Source organism: Chelmon rostratus, chromosome 18 (assembly GCF_017976325.1).
Source record: "Chelmon rostratus isolate fCheRos1 chromosome 18, fCheRos1.pri, whole genome shotgun sequence".
In the NCBI taxonomy this organism is placed as follows: Eukaryota; Metazoa; Chordata; class Actinopteri; order Chaetodontiformes; family Chaetodontidae; genus Chelmon; species Chelmon rostratus.
Window position 1 is genome coordinate 18,224,747 of NC_055675.1, and position 15,060 is coordinate 18,239,806.

Below are 15,060 nucleotides of genomic sequence, written 5' to 3' on the forward strand. Positions count from 1 at the left end.
TGACTTGTATGAAAACTGATGGAGCAGATGGCACGCCACCCTAAACAAAGGCTTTAAAGCAATCTTTAAAGAGTATTACGAGGAATTATAATGTGACAAATTGTACTACCATACACCTTAGGTAGACTAGGAAAAGCTTTCGGCTCCACAGTGACAGGAAGTGGGCTAGTGCAGGATTTTCCATGTGCATTACGATCTTCCAGAATCTAATCCAAAGGAAAATGGAATCACGTTGTTTTGACAAATACAAGCAGATACACATTGCCATGGATTGTAAGTAGTGGGAATGTCTTCACATTTGATGCAACCCTAACTTTTTTAGCCTGAAAATGTGTACTTTATGTCAGTGAGGTCAACATTTTCCAAGAATGGCACAGTAACACAGAAAGCAGCCTGACATGGGCTTAAATAATGACACATCATCTTCCACATTCAAAAGAAAGCTTTAATTAGAAAGTTATATACACACTGTAAAATTAAATTAAACTTTATACAAATATTAAATTACTATCTTCACACCCACTGCCATGTACAGAGGAAAAACCAAAGCTGAAAGCATCGAAACAAAGAATCAAGATGTGTACTTTTTTTAACCAGTTATTTTCAGGGAAGCAACACCGTACAACAGTGCTTCTGAACGCAAAGTTAATTTCACTTTTTTCTTTTCAATCCCATAATATTTTAATGCCTTGTAGCAAAAGAGAAGCAAAGGAATAGTGAAATATAGGTGCTTATAGGTTCATCATCATCATCATCACAGTAGCTGGAAAAGCTAGGGGAGGACAAAGAAGGATGGACATTCGTTTAGTCGTGTCCACAACAAAAGTAAACTCGTTGATAAATACACAAAGACAGTTTTATGCATAGAATAGAAAAGAACAGAGTAAGGCCATTGGGAAAACAGAACACGTTGCAATACTGTAAAGCAACCAACGCGGAGCTTAAGATTACACATCCAAAAAAAAAAAAAGAAAGAAAATATACAAGTCTAAGGCAACATCCTGTTTGCATTAATAATGTAGCCGTTGACACTGACACACAGCCACAAATGCCAAATAAAACTGAGAACAGGAATCCAGACGGGTTGCTCTGGGGGTTTTTTTCTGAGCAGTTAAGCTTGAAAAGTAGTTCTCAGGATCCTTCAGAGTCATGCTGTTTCCACGGTGACCAGCTCAACCACCAAAGCTTTTCAAGTGGCAATGAAAACAGAGGATGATTTCTAACAGAATAACACGATTCTCTCTTAAATCTGCACTTGGCATCAGGAGGGAGCGTGAGTGTGTGTGGTGGGGGTGGGGTGCTGTATAACAGAACTTCACCGTTTCACTGCAACCCGTTGCAGTTGTGTCAATAATGCACAAAAGTGGAGAGACTTCGGTACAGTGTGAAGGTGGGCGGGAGCCGGTTCCTCTAAGGAGACTTGTGTTTTCCAGCCATTCAGCAGAAAATGATAAATATTCTAGCTTGAGAGTAGATGGATAATACACACATTGTGTGGTGCACTCGTTGCCTGAAGTGACGCCGCTTTGTTCATGTGACTTGTTCAGTGCTGGGGGGGTATTTTCCTATGGTGAAAGATGGGGACATTGTGCAGCCAGTCTCTGATCTGAAGAGACGCAAATCAGGCAATGGCTGTGTCGAGGCCTACCATATGAGGACATGTCATCTCCTGCCTAGCTGACACACAAACATGCACACACACACACAAACGCACGCGCACACACACACACATGCACTCAGATTCAGCAACTCAAAGCAACCCGAGCCACAAACCAAACAATAAATACAGTAAGAAGGAAATTAAACAACCTTAAAGTTCAGTCATGCGCCCAATCGCCGTGTTGAAAGACAACCCTCTCCTCAGCTTTCAGACAAAATGTGACATTATGTCTCCCTCTCCTCATACAGGTAAGACACACAGAACAGTCCTGGAACCAAAACACCAATCAAGCCCACTCATGCGCCAGAAGAAGCACCTTCCAGATACCGGGTGCAGCTGGCAACAGAAAAGAAAGGAGCAAGATAGGTCTTTTTATAGTTGTGATACGGTGCTTCGTAAAACGCTGCACCCTGCTTTTAGCTCTTGTGAAGTGGTTCTCAATCCCACTAATCCACATGCTAGACGCCACCCGGAAACACAGACAGCTAGAGAGAGAGAGACAGAGAGAGAGAGAGAGAGAGAGGGGGGGGGATGGGAGACAGAAGAGGCTTCATGCTTCATTCAGAGTGGGCCACCGTGCTGTGACAGCAATAACTAAAAACAACATGCGACATTCACAAAGCGGGCTGCGAAAACCCAGCCGCCACTCACAACTTTTCAAGTACAGCGGGAAGACGATTCTGATTCTGAGCGCCACAGCGTCAGGAGCAAACATCACAAGTTTTTTTTTTTGTACTTTTTTTTTTTATCTGAAGTAATCCCAGACAGAGTCGACGTGTCTCGATTGCTATAGCCTTCTCCGACGAAGCCTCTGTGAGCCATGATAATATAGAGAACTACACCTGGGAGGAGGCAAGTGTAGAGTAATACATAGCCTATAGTACACAACCTTGACTCAGTACGCATGTTTTACTCATATACATTGGATCTACAGGATTTATGTTGAGCTGGCACCACTCTGTTTGTCCGGCTTGTCTTTAATTTGATCCAGTAGCTGGGTCCAGTGGTGCTCCATAATTGCTTATGATGCAGTGAGTATTGGTTGTTGGCTTTGCTCTGCATGGGTAGCAATGGCAGAAGAGGTTGCGTGGGGAATGGGCGTAGTTCTAGTCTTTTCTCTGCTGGCTGCTGAGGGGAGTCGGGTGAAGTAGGTTGACAGCCACAGTCAGTCCTGGTCAGCAGTGAGAGATAGGGAAATAGGGGCTCTGCTGCTGATGCTGATAACGGGCTGGCAGGCTTCATGCTTCCTTCAACAGGGGAATATCTGCAGAGGAACAGAACAGATATATTAGAACAGAGCAGTGGCTCTAGAGTCAGCTGTCCACCCTCCATACATTAGTCATCCATTACGTCACAGAAACATTTCAATGCTACTGGATTTCCTGTGTTGAAGTCATTGTTTTGGCAAATTCTAAAATCGGCTACACGCAAGATTGAGATCTTAACAAATAAACAACAGTGTATTGTAGATGTTTAGGAGAAGTTATTCACATGTGTGGTATGGCTAATTATGAACTTAATCCGATACAGGCAGTGCAAACTTTCTGGTCTTTACTTAATATCTTGAGCAGTATGAGAGTCTATGCAATAAATAGAGTAACATTGGGGTGACATTTCTATTAAAAAGTATTGATTATTTTGGCCAATGATATAACTCTTGACAGGCTTCCTTGGCAACCCAGTAAAAAGTTGTGTGAGAATGATTTTGTGTGACTTGTTATTAGAGCTAGACGGATAAATATGTTGGTTAAGTCCTTGTGATAAAGTAAATGTGTGGACTGACATGGACGTCTCCTCTTACCGTCAGAAAACTCATCTGTAGAGGTGACAGAAAGCAGACTGTGCTGGTCGCTACTCTCAGAGTCTCTACGGAGCGGTAGGGGGCCTGCGCATGCACCCCCAGGGTGCTCTCTAGCCCATGATGAAGAAGAAGAGGAGGAGGAGGAGGAGGAGGTAGAGGGGGCCTGATGAACCAGCACTGTCTCTGCATGACGGCGGGAGGAGAAGGATGATGAGGAGGATGTGGATGGGAGACAGAAGTCTAAGTCTCTGTGGTGGCGGGTTCTGCCGGGGCCTTGGCCTCCCGTGGCTCCCTGAGGAAGACCCTCAGAGAGCACGATCGGGACTCGAGACTCTGGAGGAGCCGGAGGAGGTGGCGGAGAAGGAGGAGGACCGGAAGCGCCGCAAGGTCCACTGCTTCCATATACAGCCTCTTCGTAAGAGGGCAGCGTCACCTGGACGCCCTCCACCATGATGGAGCTGGGCTGGCCTGAGACTCCCTGCTCCCTCCTGACGGGAAGAGAGACGAAGACAGAGTGAGACGGACAGAAGGACGAGCGTGCAGGAGGTGGATCACGACACCGGGCGCAGGTCTATGGGCATGGTGCAGTCAGGTGTGTTGCGTGCTGCAGATAACCTCTGAGAAGAGGTGATTAGCATTGACTGCACAATCCCTTTATAGCAGGCTGCACTAAGCCCTCAGGCCACTACACAATCAACAAGAGTGCCAATGAGCATTAGATCAAATCATCCCGGCCGTTTTATCACAGAGCCACAGCAGAGGCGTTGGTGACTGTGATAAAAACAGAACTCCTTTTCATACTTTCACTTTCATTTCTGACGTATTTAAGAAATGCAAACTGGTAAAACGAGCTGCCACGTCTTACTGGAAACTCATGTGGACAACTTGTCTATGTAACTAGTTTCAACCTATGCTGAATAACAGGTATGTCCGCAGGAAGAATTAATCGCACAATCTGCTTTGTTGCTTTGTGACATGTTGGGAGGTGGTTTTATAGCACCAAACATAAAAGGGCAGTGTTTTTCCACAGCAAACAGAACTAAAGCTTTCAAGCGTTTCTGCCAATCACAGTTTGTGTAAGAAGTGAAGGGCTGATTAAAAAACCCTTTTCAACATGTTCCTCCTCTTCAGTAAAGCCAAGAAGAAAACAAAAAGCACACACAGCGACACAGATTGACACATTCACTGTACGCTCTCTTTTTTAATAAAACTAAAGAGGCATATGTGGTCTCAAAGAATATGATGATATTTTATGGAACTCTTGTAACTTCACAGTGGATGCCATTAAGGCAAGCAACACAAGACGCTAAAGAAACAGAGCAGCTCATTGTATTCTTCAAAAAATGCAATTATGTAGAGCCGTCATTTCACAGCCTGAATTTCAAGCACAAAACTGCAACTCAAAGCTACAGCAAGTCATGACTGTGTAGAGATATGCTGTGCAACTCTACGATGTGTATGGCACCTAAAACAAAGTGATATGTTGTTATAATTAAACTGGCAGCTAAAATAAGATCTAGAATGTAAGAAACTAGAATCTGTCTTAGGTTTGCATAAACAGCAGCACTAATAACTATATGAGATGTGTCAGCACTGAACAGTTATTGTACCCAAGTATCAACAATTAATTTGACTGTGTGTGTGTGTGTGTGTGTGTGTGTGTGTATTTTACCTGCTGTGATGGAAGGACTTGAGTTTGGGCTGTACAAGAACAAACAGCACCACTAAAAGCAGGATGAGTGCCACAGAACTAGCCGTGGACGCCACAATAGACAGAGCTGGAATACCCAGAGGAGAATTTGGCTCTTTGTCTGAGGGACACAAGAATAATGAGAGGAAGTGAAAATGCGGTTCACATTTTAAGCTTCCTGTGCGAGGCTGTGAGTACACAGATAGAGTACACAGGGGTGAAAGTTAGCCGGGGTGACAGACCTTGTGTGAGACGGCAGCTGATCTGCATGGGACCGTCCCACTCGCCGTTCTGGCAGGTGAGGAATTTGTAGTCGCCCTTCAGAGCGTAGCCCTCGTCGCAGAAATACTCGATGACGGTTTTCTGGGTGAGGCGGTGGCAGGGAGATGGGTGGCAGCGGTAGCCCCCGTTCTCTGGCTCAGTGGGCGGCGAGCACACTGGGAGGAGGCAGAGCAAAAAGAGATTCTAACAATTGCAGCTTTTTGTTGTGTACTGTTTGGCATTATTTCTACCTGTGGTCAGGCTTGATTCCTGTTGTTTAAATGTGAAATTTCCCAGTGTTCCCTGCTGGTTCTCAAGGACAATCCTCGCTATTGGTGTTATGATGCTGTGTGGTACTGATCTGATGTGATGTTTCAGTTTTGATGCAGTCATGCATGTGAAGTACACATGCTCAGCTGCAGCAGTTTATGAAACCGACTTTTCAGGAAGTGAGAAATGAATCATGAAGTCAATCATCCCATGAACTTGACCCTGACATGTTTTTTTTAAAGAAAACCGATGAAAATGAATCATTCCAGTTATAGAAAAGGTGTTTATATATGCTGGAAAAAATTATACTCAGACAGCCATATGAACCAAGAAAGAAAAGCTGCAAAACAGACCATACACTACTTCAAAATTTATTACCAAAAGAAGTAAAACAAGAACACTACAATATGTTCTAAGTGCTTTGTCTCATGTGCAGATTTTAGAGTCTTGCTCACCGTTGCTTCTGATGCAGCGTGGCGGTTGATGGGACCAGGCTCCAGAACTGGTACAAATGATGCTGGTGGGTCCATCTGCAGTGTAGCCAGGCTCACAGCCATAAGTCAGCAGGGTGCCCGGAGGGAAAGAGCCCCGGTTAGCTTCGGTCTGGTTCAGCAGGTCTCCGTGCTGCACGCCGGGTGGCCGCGCACAACCTTAAGACAGAAACAAGAAGAGAGTAGGAATCAGTTGTCGCTTGAAGGCTTAAATGATAGGAGCCCTTCAGGTTTTGCTTTCTGAACAGAACAAAACTATGATATGAAGCCTCTTCCTCTGACTCTAGGCTGAATTTATGATCATTTACTGCTTATATATAGGGATCTGCCAGCTTCAGGCCAGCCAAATTGGAATCCTGAACCATGTTTTAATACCTTAAGGTAACAGGGTAATTATAAGGTATGTAAGAAAACTTAGTAGAGGTAGAACTGCCTGTAGACAGGATACAATATGTAGCATCTTAATTTTCAATTTACGAAGGGATTACTATGTATTACAGGCCTGCTGGGGAAACAAGGACAATTTGTCTCACATGTGGCCTGATTCTTTAAAGAATAATGTACCAATATTATGTCAAATAAACAGAGTATTTCCATGAGTTCATCACTGATGGTGCTTATTACAGCTGGTTCCATCACAGTCTAATAGAGAACACTGATAATAGTTTTCCAGTGACTCTATTACAGTAATGTGGTACTGCTGGAATATTGCGCTGTTCTATCATTATGCTGACATAAACTGTCGGCTGGTCTCCTCTGCAGGCAGCTGCCACTGGGTCAAACAACTTTTCACAGGGAAACTCTGTCAAGTTGACAGGTTGAGCTGATAATTAAAGCTCAGAGGTATTGTTACTTGAAACTAGGCTGCATTTTACACAGGCAAGGGAGAGGCACTGCATCAGCATGACAAGTTAGGTGGAGACAGCCATGCTGTGCAGTATAGAGAATACCTGAAGTGCCTACAGTGGATTAAAATGTCACAAGGAGCTTCATATAGATCTAATTTCTCTCGATTATCTCCTGCTCATTAAACTGTCTTCATCCCATGCCAGCATTGGGTCTGTCTGTCTGGCGGTGAGACAGGACCATGAACGAGGCTCATTTACTTGGCTCTAAGACACACTTGAAGCTCTAAGCCAGCCAATAAAGACAGGATGAGGCAGAAGACCTAAAGTTAATTGTGCTTTGATCCACCTTCCCATGCTCCGTCTATGATGTTGCAGTGTCACGCTACATCCTTGCGCTTCAGTGTGTGTCGCATCGCAGTATGAGAGTAAATTATCTGAATTTGTGCTGCACTCCCAGAGCTCCAAACACTGTCCACACACACTCACGTTAATATACACACACATAAGGAGCTGCATTCTGGAGAGAGCAGAGCATCTAAATCCAGTCGGTCTGACACAACATTGCAACACCTGTGTAAACTGAGGCATCACAGCAGGAGGTTCACTTCACTTTCAGAATTATTGATCTTCAAGAATAGCCCAAGATGGAAAAGATGGAAACCACAGATATAGACATACCAATTTTATTACCACTGATCTGGCTTATCCGTGAAGTGGTTTTGCAAGAATATGGGTTTGGCTTCTGTGGAAATGTTTTCAATTCTAACTCTGAATACCTAAAACCCATCTGGGCCATTATAGATAAATCAAGTCCGTCATAATAACTGAAAGCATTTCAGTCTTTTATCTGTACATCTTAACGGTTTGATTTATTAAATGGAATTATACAATGCACAGCGATTCCTCTCAGTAACAAGACATAAGAACAACCTCCCCACAATAAAGGACATTAATAACACCATCAACACTAATGACCATATGGCTCATTATTTAATCCTTGGTCTGAGTATTTATAAAACATATTAGCCATGGTCTATTGCAGGGCCTTATCACTTGCTTGACATAAACAAACACACCGACATTGCAAACAGCCACTTTGTCTTGCCTGTGTGTGTGTGTGTAGAGATTGAAAGAGAGACTATTTCCACAGCAGTGCCTCTAACATCCTCTAATCTCCGGGGAGAAACGTCGCTCTAAGCTGGCAGCACAAGATTAAATGCAAACACTCAAATGTGCGAGCGCCTACTCAGCAACACACAGAAACAAAGTCAACACCCATAAACAAAGAAACTCCCAGGACTAAGTCGACTGATACCAAAGGGTGTGTTATTGAATTCAGCTGGGGACAGATTTAGTGTGTGTGCTCAAGAAGTGCTAACACTGCTGGTAACACAGGTATATTATAAAACCACAGTTATGATTCAGCCACTGAAGATACTGAAGGTAGGTTCTAGTCTACTCGAATACCATCCTTTTCTACCACAAGAGACTTTGTTTTACAGCTACAACTACAGTAATTATTACTTTCATTTCTAATCAACCTGCTGATTATCTTCTTGATTAATCAATGTATCGTTTGATCCACAAATGAAGTGAAAATGCCCAGAAGACTCTTAATTAAGAAGAAGAAGACAAAGAAAAGCAGAAAATATTCACATTTGAAAAGCTGGAACAAGAGACTGTTTGCCATTGTTGCTTAAAATTATTTATAAACAATTAACAATATAGCTGTCAGATTAATTTTCTGTCGACTGACCAATCAATTGATCGACTAATCATTTCAGCTCTAATTATACGCTGCATGTTCTTTTACGAGGAGACTAAATAAAAGCCCTGTAAAGCACAGAATTATAGTCTGTATGATTCAGTTCTTGAGCAGTGGTATGTGGAGGACCACATTTGCACACATGCAGATCAAGGTACTGTTCTGACAATGATGACACAGGATTGAGCCATAAGAAACAGTCTCAGTTTAATGTCTCAAACACAAGCTGAAGGTTTGTTCAATATTTTACTACATACGTGAGGTTTGCGTGCTAAAGCAGTATTAGTCTTTCGCACTCAAACACATCAGAGCTCTTTCTCCTGCATGCAGAAACACTATCTGCACGCACATATTTCAGGATGCCATTTGACACCATGACCTGAGCAGTTGTTCACTGAGCTGCTTCAGGGCGACTAAAGGCTCTCAAAGGAGGAGATGGTGCTAATGGAGGTGCTAAAGGTGATGAATTGATGACCCCCGGCTGGGAGGCAGCAGGGGACAAAAAAGCCGTAGGGGGCAGTTTAGAACAATAGCCTGTAGCCAACAGCCACTATTATGATCTTTTGTGGTGTGCTGCAAGGCAGTCAATACCACTGCAGAAGGCAGATGAGCGTTAACGTCATTCATCATCCTTTTATTTTGAATTGCTTTCGTATCTGGAGGATTGTCTCGGAAATAAAGGCACATGCATATGTAAGCCTTCATTTTCGTGTAAAAGGCATACAGAAGTATTTTTCATTACCAAAATATCTGCCTTGTATTTCAAAGACGGGCTCTTTCCAATACCAGAAAAGGCTTCTTCCGCACAAAGGTTTTGATCAAATCAGAGTACACACTGCATTTAAACTGCTCCATAAAAATAGTCAGGAGGGAAACACTGATAAGGCCAGAGACTGAGCTCCAGTCGGAAGAACGTAAACATAATCTGGCTTTAACTCAAAGAAAGACGTGGTCCTCATCAGTTGCAAGATTTACATACAGAATGAGACAAGCTAGTTTTTCTGGTAGCTTTAAGCAAATCCACTGTTGTTTATATTGTAACATCTGCAAGGAACTTCCCTGCATGAGCATGCTGTTAGTTGATAAAGCTCTAAGAATTGGTTTCAGAGTCAGGCTTAACCCACTTGAGGGTTAATTTTCGCAGACAGATCAGGTCACAGCGGTCAGTGAAGTCAGGTCAGTCTAAATGAACCATAAAGCCAGTAAAATGTCCATTTTGAAACTCGCGGTCCTTTCAGAAGCGCAACAAACCACACTCTCACTCTCATGCCAGGGAAAGCTTGTGCTGCCTGCCTATACAAAGCAGCCAGTTCTTTCATCTGACTTTTCCAAATGTCATTTGCATCAGCCGCACTTACTCAAGTACGTATATTGGCTGTGTGGTTAGATGGCATTTAAAAGATCTGCTACAAGCCTTTACCTGCCATGAAACACACACAGCCAGGTACATTATTACAGTATGTGAAAGAGCAAAATGTGCCAACATAACAATGTTGATAATTGGACTCTATTAACTGACTACAACACTAATGGGACTGATACTGAAATCACTTTTAAAAGATGGTATTAGCTGATTGAGAGGACACCGATATGCATCTCTGGGTTACCATGTTACTAGCTGTTACTAATGTCATGTTTGATTGCACTAGAGCTGAAACAATTCGTCAATTATTCAATATTTTTAGATCCACAGAAAGGTAATTAGCAACTACTTTTATTGTTTGTCATTTTGTACACAACGATGCCAAATTTTTTAGGATTCCAGCTTATAAAAAATGAGAATTTGCTAATTTTCTTTGCCACATTCGCATGTAAACTGAATGTATTTGGGTTTTGGACAGGTGTCTGGAGAAACATTTATTTGAATACATCACCTCAGGCTCTGGGAAGCTATATTAGGCACTTTATGGACTGTTTTATGGACTGTATATTGCATATCAGCAGCAACAAACAACATGGAACCCAAATATAGACCAGATATGCATAAATGCACAAAGAAACTTTTCTTTCACACAACACCTCCTGAGAATAGAACAACTCATACCCATGTCAGCTTAAAAAAAGAAATAAAGACAAAATATGGAAGGATAAAGAAATGTAAAAAAAAAAAAACGGTTGTTAAACTTGGAGCAGGGAAGGATTTTGCCTTGTAACTCACTCTCCCTTGGGATTACACTTGTCAAAAGAAGTCAGAGCCTACCTTAGGAACACAGAAATTTATTCACCATCAAAAACTTGCAAATTACCACAAAAGAGGAAGGTGAGGTTAGGAAGGAGCGAGGAAAGAAAGAAATATTCAAAAGAAAGACGAAAAATATTGACGGGAAAAGGTAGCCAGCATCAGATTAACGGGCAGAGAGAGGAAGGAAGAGAGCGCCGAAAAACGTCGGCAGAGTGGAGCACTGTGGCCATGAGCAATTACAAGCCAAAAAGAGACATGTCGTGGCCGGTCGACCAATAGTTCCGTGTGTGAGGGAGAGGCTCTGTACAGCAACAATGGGAAGAGGAGGCAGCTACAGCACATACCACACTGTGGGTTGGGCTAGCACAAACTGAGACTCTGTTAAAGGAAAGAATGACTGCTGGTTCAGTATCCAGAGATGGTCAAGTGGTTAAGATACAAAACCTTGCTGTCTCTTCCTTTTCCATCGCTCTCTCAGCCTAGATTGAATATTGGCTTTGAAAACACACGCGGAAAAAAAAAAACTGATTAAAGCACTAAGCAATGCCAGAGTGGATTTCAGCACGCCATGTTTTCTGCTTATGAGGAAGGGAATGAGTCACAGTTAAACACAAGCTGTTCTCCCCCTGGTCTGATGTGAAGAGTTTGCTCAAGAGAACAGGCTTTTGAGAAATGTCGAAAACAATCATGACTGACACAGTGTCACGAGTGCCTTGCGAAAGCTACTGGAAAGTGCATGTAAGAAAAACATAATAGCATGAATTAAAAAACATTAGAAATGTACTGTACATTTGCATTTAAAGGTGTGTCTGAGATCATCCGGTGTTTGCTTTTAATATCCAGTGAAGACTAACAGTGTTTAAGTTCTGACATTTGCCATATTGAGTTAAATAAAATGGCCATACGAAAAGGTTAAACTATTCAGAGTCTTCTGGGCGCACAACCGTAAGCTGATCAAAGAGCTTAATTGCTAAAAGGTTCCCACTTCATGTAGTGGGGGGACTGGGCCAGGACAGAGTGCCCATGAGGCGGATTGCTAATCCCAACATCCAGCGCCTTAAGGCAGTACCGGAGGAGACTCAGGCCATGGGGGGCGTTAAAATCCCCCGCTATGCTCTGAAGTGCCTGCCTGGCTGTGAATATCTCCCTTTCACCATCTGTTACTGATGGCACTCACCCGCTAAGAGCTGGTAGGTGGATTGTGGAAAATACGAGTGGGGGGAAGACAAGGGTTTTAGCCCTCTTTGCCCAGGCAAATTAAAATTCTAATTATCCTCTATTACAAGATGGGAGCGCTCTAAAGCAGATCAGATACTGATGACTTCTGCAACCAGCTGTTTGGTCGCTCTATAGAACAATAGGACATAAAAGAGGGTGTGTGTGTGTGTGTGTGTGTGTGTCCAGAAGCAGGGGAATCTGTGTGTGTATGAATGTATACCAAGGGGGGTTGTGGGTGGATTAAGCTAAAGACACAGAGGATGATGATGCTCTCTTTGGCCTGGTATGTGTTTTTGGTCCTTTGTTGGCCTGTTTTTGTTGTTTTTGATGATGTTGATGTCATTTCTGGGCTGAGGGTGTTTTTGTTTTTTGCCACGTTCCCCGTCTCTCTCGCTAATCCATGGGATTTTTAGCCAAGCTGTTGTTATTAGAGTGCAGTACAGTGCAGTAGAGCCCACGGTGGGGAAATGTTGGAAAGAATGGGAGGGCTCACGACTCATTTCTGCCATTTGTGGATTGTAGTTGTATAAAAGTATTTTTTTCTGTCTGAGATTTTTTGGGGCATTTTATTGCACCGCTGAAAGTGTACCTGAGAACAGGAAACATGTGGAGATGGAGACAGAGGGGAATAACATATAACAAAGGTCCCAGGACGCTCTTAATCCCTCTGCCACTGCACACCTGAAAGAACATTTTGTTTTCCATCTTTGTTACACACCATTAAAAACTTCTAAGGAGGTGCAGAAGCACTAAAATGATGAAATTTGAATATTCATTAAGACACTTTTTAAACAGAAATCGCAAAAATTAAGTGGTTCCAGCCCCAGGTTTCACATAATAGTTTAAGTTTTTTTTTTCTTTTTTGGGCTTTCATGATATTAAACTGAATACATTTGAGTGGACGGCCAGCTGGACAAAGCAAAAGACATTTAAATACATCAACATGGGCTCTGGAAACATGTAATGGCCATTTTTCACTACTTCATAATCAAGTAAATAACTGGTATAAATGCACTGGACAAAATAAAAGAAACACCTGTCATATGATCTTATTGTTGAATCAACATCTCTCTCCAACAGTTTGTCGCCTCATAGCTTGTAAAATGACAGTTAAAGGTTTTCAAACATCAATTGGTCTCAGAAACTGTAAAGTCGAAAATATTCAGCTAGTCACAATGCAACTTCAAAATGTGCTACGGTGTGTCTGTACGTGTAAAGCGTAAGCTTCCTGCACCACACACATACACAAACATCACAGATGAGCTTTCAGAGGGAGACACTTCACACAGTATGAAATGACACGACTCTGTACACTGACCTGGGTGGGTGACACGGGATCGTAACATTGAAAGCTTAATGTCTCTGTGAGCGATACTAGAAGTGTCATGTTCTGCTGTGAGCGAGTGAGAAGTTGTCATGCTGTAACACTGAGGCACACACACGCACACACTCCAACTTATTTCTGCTTTCATACTCTGTCCCCTCATAACAACTGGGCCCTCACTCAAAGAGAACTGAAGCACATTGTGTTGAACAAGGGGAAAGTTTAAGGGAAAGAAAACGTGAAAAAAGCTTAGAAAGGTGAACTTGTATTACTGTAGGGCAGACAGAATGCAGAGCAAAGCTGAAATCTTAAAGCATGAAACCCTTTTTTTTCCAAAAGAGACATTTTTCCATTTCCAGGGCCTCTAGGGGAATGTGGAGGGACCTAACTGAGGAGAAAGGGGGGTGGAGGTGGAGGAGGATGAAGAACAGGGAAGCAGTGTGAGGGAGGTGCCGGCTCATTTATACAAAAGCCTGACTACACACAGATACAGGCGTACAGTTTACTCACTATGCAAGTGTAGGCTGCAAGTGTCCCAAGGCACCTTTGTAAACAGCAGGTTTGTGTTGCTAGCTGACATCCTATCTGTGTTGTAAATGTGAGTGAATGGTTAAATCACCACACACACCTAAAAAAGCCAACCACTGTCTATATATTATACAGGTGCCACAGCAAACAGTGTCATTTCTACAGTAAACAGGAAATTTGCTAGAAAACACGAGTCATGGGCTTCCAGAACAGAGTTTCCAGAGAACTCAGCGGTCCACTCATAACATCTCTTCCTGCAGCTGCAAAGCACAGAAGCAAACACGCATGCTGCATACACCCAGGGTGAAGGAAGTCTCTTAACAGACAGACACATCCTCCATCTCCCCACCCATTCCTCCCCTGCTGTTGCAATGCATTTAGCAAGCCACGTGTGCTGCCATTACACTGCATTGTCCCCACTCACTGAGGGATGGGGCGCAGTGACAGATTTAAGCAGCGTGCCTCTGAAAAGGACAACAGACAACTTTGCATTTGAAGGGTTAAATATGCATGAGAGGCCAAAGTGGGTGAGGGCAAGGGGGAGCACCATTGTGTGACCCTCTTTCCAACCCCGAGACACAAGCATACACACACATGCACGCACACTCTGCCCTCGAGTAACAGATGGGAGGATGTTAGCGAATGCGAACAGTGAGCTCCCCCTTCTCTCTTCTATCACCCTCACTGCTGAGGACAGCTGGGAGGCAGACATTCCTTCTTCTCAGCTTTCAGAGGAAAACAAAAGAGTGTGTGGAACCCCTCCCACACACACGTGCATGTGTTCAGACACACACACACAACCCACCCCCAAAAAAACTGTCAATGCAACTGTTGGCTGCTCATATTTCAGCAGCCTGGGCTTGCTAGCCAGCAGAGGTATGAGTGCTGAGCCTGGGACATTTGTTGAAGGTGAAAGTCACAGAGATAATCCCAACCCTGCTTACCAGAGCTGGCACGCTGATATGTTGGTAGTACTACTGAGGTGAGGGCAGTATAAGTCTGTTGAGAGCTGATATACTGTG

At 43.2% G+C, this 15,060-nt stretch overlaps 1 protein-coding gene across 1 annotated transcript in view; it reads right to left on the reverse strand.

Moving 5' to 3' along the window:
- Nucleotides 1–427: 427 nt before the first annotated feature.
- susd6 (sushi domain containing 6) overlaps nucleotides 428–15,060 on the reverse strand; it is a 31,391-nt gene continuing 16,758 nt past the window's right edge. The window contains exons 3-7 of the mRNA XM_041959159.1: nucleotides 6,138–6,332; nucleotides 5,394–5,588; nucleotides 5,134–5,272; nucleotides 3,462–3,949; nucleotides 428–2,924 (exon numbers count right to left, since the gene is read on the reverse strand). Of these exons, the coding sequence (XP_041815093.1) occupies nucleotides 2,899–2,924; nucleotides 3,462–3,949; nucleotides 5,134–5,272; nucleotides 5,394–5,588; nucleotides 6,138–6,332 (1,043 nt within the window). The 3' untranslated portion in view covers nucleotides 428–2,898. The remainder of the gene's footprint in view (nucleotides 2,925–3,461; nucleotides 3,950–5,133; nucleotides 5,273–5,393; nucleotides 5,589–6,137; nucleotides 6,333–15,060) is intronic.